The sequence below is a fragment of the Onychostruthus taczanowskii genome, unplaced genomic scaffold, assembly GCF_017590055.1.
Source record: "Onychostruthus taczanowskii isolate IOZ18803 unplaced genomic scaffold, ASM1759005v1 scaffold338, whole genome shotgun sequence".
Classification (NCBI taxonomy): domain Eukaryota; kingdom Metazoa; phylum Chordata; class Aves; order Passeriformes; family Passeridae; genus Onychostruthus; species Onychostruthus taczanowskii.
The window spans coordinates 64,851-68,681 of NW_024500772.1; the positions used below are offsets into that span (position 1 = coordinate 64,851).

The 3,831-nt window shown below is 63.0% G+C and overlaps 1 protein-coding gene across 1 annotated transcript in view; it reads left to right on the forward strand.

The window, feature by feature from the left end:
• The window catches only part of XAB2 (XPA binding protein 2), a gene marked incomplete at its 3' end in the record, with an annotated part of 28,038 nt that overhangs the window by 22,372 nt on the left and 1,835 nt on the right, over window positions 1-3,831 (forward strand). Inside the window, exons 14-17 of the mRNA XM_041410777.1 lie at window positions 459-581; window positions 1,167-1,338; window positions 1,657-1,783; window positions 3,720-3,828. Coding sequence (XP_041266711.1) covers window positions 459-581; window positions 1,167-1,338; window positions 1,657-1,783; window positions 3,720-3,828 — 531 coding nt within the window. The remainder of the gene's footprint in view (window positions 1-458; window positions 582-1,166; window positions 1,339-1,656; window positions 1,784-3,719; window positions 3,829-3,831) is intronic.

Sequence of the window (3,831 nt, forward strand, 5' to 3'; positions counted from 1 at the left end):
TATGTGCAGCTGTGCACAGCTGGGGTCTGGGGGCACAGGCGGACACAGATGGGTTCAGGGGGACACAGGTGGGTTCAGGGGGGCACAGGTGGGTGCAGGGGGGCACAGGTGGGCCCAGGGGGGCACAGATCGGCATAGGAGGGCAGAGGCGGGCAGAGGTGGGAACTGGTGGGCACAGTACAGCTATGTGCAGCTGGGCACAGCTGGGGTCTGGGGGCACAGGCGGACACAGATGGGTTCAGGGGGACACAGGTGGGTTCAGGGGGGCACAGGTGGGTTCAGGGGGACACAGGTGGGTTCAGGGGGGCACAGCTGGTGCCAGGTGACCCAGGTGGCACCGTGCCCGTCGCCAGGTGCTGGGTGACGACGCGGCGCGGGAGCTGTGCCTGCGACACAGGTGGGTTCAGGGGGGCACAGCTGGTGCCAGGTGACCCAGGTGGCACCGTGCCCGTCGCCAGGTGCTGGGTGACGACGCGGCGCGGGAGCTGTGCCTGCGCTTCGCCGACATGGAGTGCAAGCTGGGGGAGGTGGATCGGGCCCGCGCCATCTACACCTACTGCTCGCAGATCTGCGACCCCCGGGTGAGACTGGGGACACTGGGAGGGACTGGGAGGGACTGGGACAGACTGGGAGGGACTGGGGACACTGAGGACACTGGGAGGGACTGGGGAGACTGGGAGGGACTGGGGACATGGGGACACTGGGGACACCTACTGCTTGCAGATCTGTGACCCCCGGGTGAGACTGGGAGGGACTGGGGGCACTGGGGGCATGCACTGCTCGCAGATCTGTGACCCTTGGCTGAGGTGGCACCTGGCCAGGAGTGTCCTCAGGCTGTCCCTGCACTGTCCCTGTGTCCCCATGTCCCCGTCCCTGTCCCCAGATCACGGGCAGCCTCTGGCAGGAGTTTGAGATGCTGACACTGTCCCTGTGTCCCCATGTCCCCAGATCACGGGCAGCTTCTGGCAGACCTGGCAGGAGTTTGGGATGATGATGATGATGATGATGATGATGATGATGATGATGTCCCCCTGTCCCTGTCCCCAGATCATGGGCAGCTTCTGGCAGATGTGGCCCCATGGCCCCATGTCCCCAGGCTGTCCCTCACACTGTCCCCATGTCCCCAGATCACGGACAGCTTCTGGCAGAGCTGACCCCTGTCCCAGATCACGGGCAGCTTCTGGCAGACCTGGAAGGAGTTTGAGATCCGCCACGGGAACGAGGACACCATCCGGGAGATGCTGCGCATCAAGCGCAGCGTACAGGCCACCTACAACACCCAGGTGAACTTCATGGCCTCGCAGATGCTCAAGGTGTCGGGCAGCGCCACCGGCACAGGTACGGCACCAGGGGCACGGGGGGTATGGGGGGACACAGGTGAGGGGAATGGGGAGGGCACAGGTATGGCACAGGGGGGGCACAGGTACTTGAGTCCCAGAGCAGCGTCCCCCCCCCCCGCCCCCCCGGGGGGGGGGGGGGGGGGGGGGGGGGGGGGGCGGCCGGGGGGGGGGGGGGGGGGGGGGGGGGGGGGGGGGTGGGAAAGCAGGGCAGGGGGAGCTCGGGTGAGGAGAACGGGAGGGAGGGGGACGGGAGCACCTGGGGGTGCAGCGGGGGGTCCTGGGGGTCCCGAGCCCCCTGACCGCCCCCACGCCGCAGTGTCAGACCTGGCCCCGGGGCAGAGCGGCCTGGACGAGATGAAGCTGCTGGAGCAGCGCGCCGAGGCGCTGGCGGCCGAGGCCCAGCGGGACACGCCCCGCCCCGCCCAGCAGGTGCTGTTCGTCAGGTGAGCCACGCCCACTGACACACCCACCCTGACACACCCACTGACAGACCCGCCCTGACACAGCCACCCTGCCTGACCACACCCACTGCCACACCCACACCGACACAGCCACCCTGCCCTGCCACACCCACCTAACCCTGCCACAGTGACACACCCACCCTGACACACCCACTGACACACCCACCCTGCCTGGCCACGCCCACTGACACACCCACTGACACAGCCACCCTGCCCTGTCACACCCATAGCTCCCCCTGTGGGTGCTGGGTGCTGGTTTGGGGGTCCCGGTGCTGATTTGGGGGGGTCTCTGGGTGCCCCCCAGCGCTGGGGGTTGTTGGGGGGGCCCTTGTGCTGATTTGGGGTCTCTGGGTGATTTTGGGGGGTCTCTGGTGCTGTTTGGGGGTCCCTGGGTAATTTTAGGGGTCTCTGCTTCTGCTTTGGGGTTCAGGGTATATTTGGGGGTCCCTGTTTGTAGTTGTGGGGTTCAGGGCCAATTTTGGCGTCACTGGGTAATTTTGGGGTCCCCGTTTCTGATTTTGGGGTCCCAGTTCTGATTTGGGGTCCCCATTTCTGATTTTGGGGTCCCAATTCCGATTTTGGGGTCCCAATTCCGATTTTGGGGTCTCTGTTTGGGGTTCAGGGCCAAATTTGGGGTCCCAGTTCTGATCTGTGGTCCCTGTTCTGGGTGATTTTGGGGGGTCTCTGGTGCTGTTTGGGGGTCCCTGGGTAATTTTAGGGGTCTCTGCTTCTGCTTTGGGGTTCAGGGTATATTTGGGGGTCCCTGTTTGTAGTTGTGGGGTTCAGGGCCAATTTTGGTGTCACTGGGTAATTTTGGGCTCCCCGTTTCTGATTTTGGGGTCCCAATTCCGATTTTGGGGTCTCTGTTTGGGGTTCAGGGCCAAATTTGGGGTCCCAGTTCTGATCTGTGGTCCCTGTTTCTGATTTTGGGGTCCCTGGGTGATTTTGGGGTCCCGTTTCTGATTTTGGGTCCCAGTTCCGATTTTGGGGTCCCAGTTCCAATTTTGGGGTCCCGTTTCTGATTTTGGGGTCCCCAGGTGATTTTGGGGTCCCATTTCTGATTTTGGGGTCCCGTTTCTGATTTTGTGGCCGATTTTGGGGTCCTGGGTGATTTTGGGGTCCCAGTTCTGATTTCGGGGTCCCGTTTCTGATTTCGGGGTCCCTGGGCGATTTTGGGGTCCCGTTTCTCATTTTGGTGTCCCGGTTCTGGTTTTGGGGTCTGTGTTTGGGCTCAGGGCCGATTTCGGGGTCCCGTTTCTGAGATTTCGGTGTTCCTGTATGGCTCAGGGCCGATTTTGGGGTCCCTGGGCGATTTTGAGGTCCTGTTTCTGCTTTTGGGGTCCCGTTTCAAATTTTGGGGTCCCGTCTCTCATTTTGAAGTCCCTGTTTGGCTCAGGGCCGATTTTGGGGTCCCGTTTGTGATTTCGGGGTCCCTGTTGGGCTCAGGGCCGATTTCAGGGTCCCCGGGTGATTTCGGGGTCCCGTTTGGGATTTCGGGGTCCCCGGGTGATTTCGGGGTCCCTGGGCGATTTTTTTCGGGGTCCCTGGGTGATTTTGGGGTCCCGCTTCTGATTTCGGGGTCCCCGGGTGATTTCGGGGTCCCTGGGTGATTTTGGGGTCCCCGGGTGATTTTGGGGTCCCTGTTGGGCTCAGGGCCGATTTCGGGGTCCCGTTTCCGATTTCGGGGTCCCGGGGTGATTTTGGGGTCCCGTCTCTCATTTCGGGGTCCCCGGGTGATTTCGGGGTCCCTGGGTGATTTTGGGGTCCCGTTTCTGATTTCGGGGTCCCCGGGTGATTTTGGGGTCCCGTTTCTGATTTCGGGGTCCCTGGACGATTTTGAGGTCCCGTTTCTGGTTTTGGGGTCCCGTTTCCAATTTTGGGGTCCCGTCTCTCATTTCGGGGTCCCTGTTGGGCTCAGGGCCGAGGCCGCGGAGGCGCCGCTGTCGCTGCAGGGGAACCCCGAGGAGATCGACCTGGACGAGGAGGGGGAGGAGCCCGACGGTACGGGGGCGGGGCTAACGGAGGGGGCG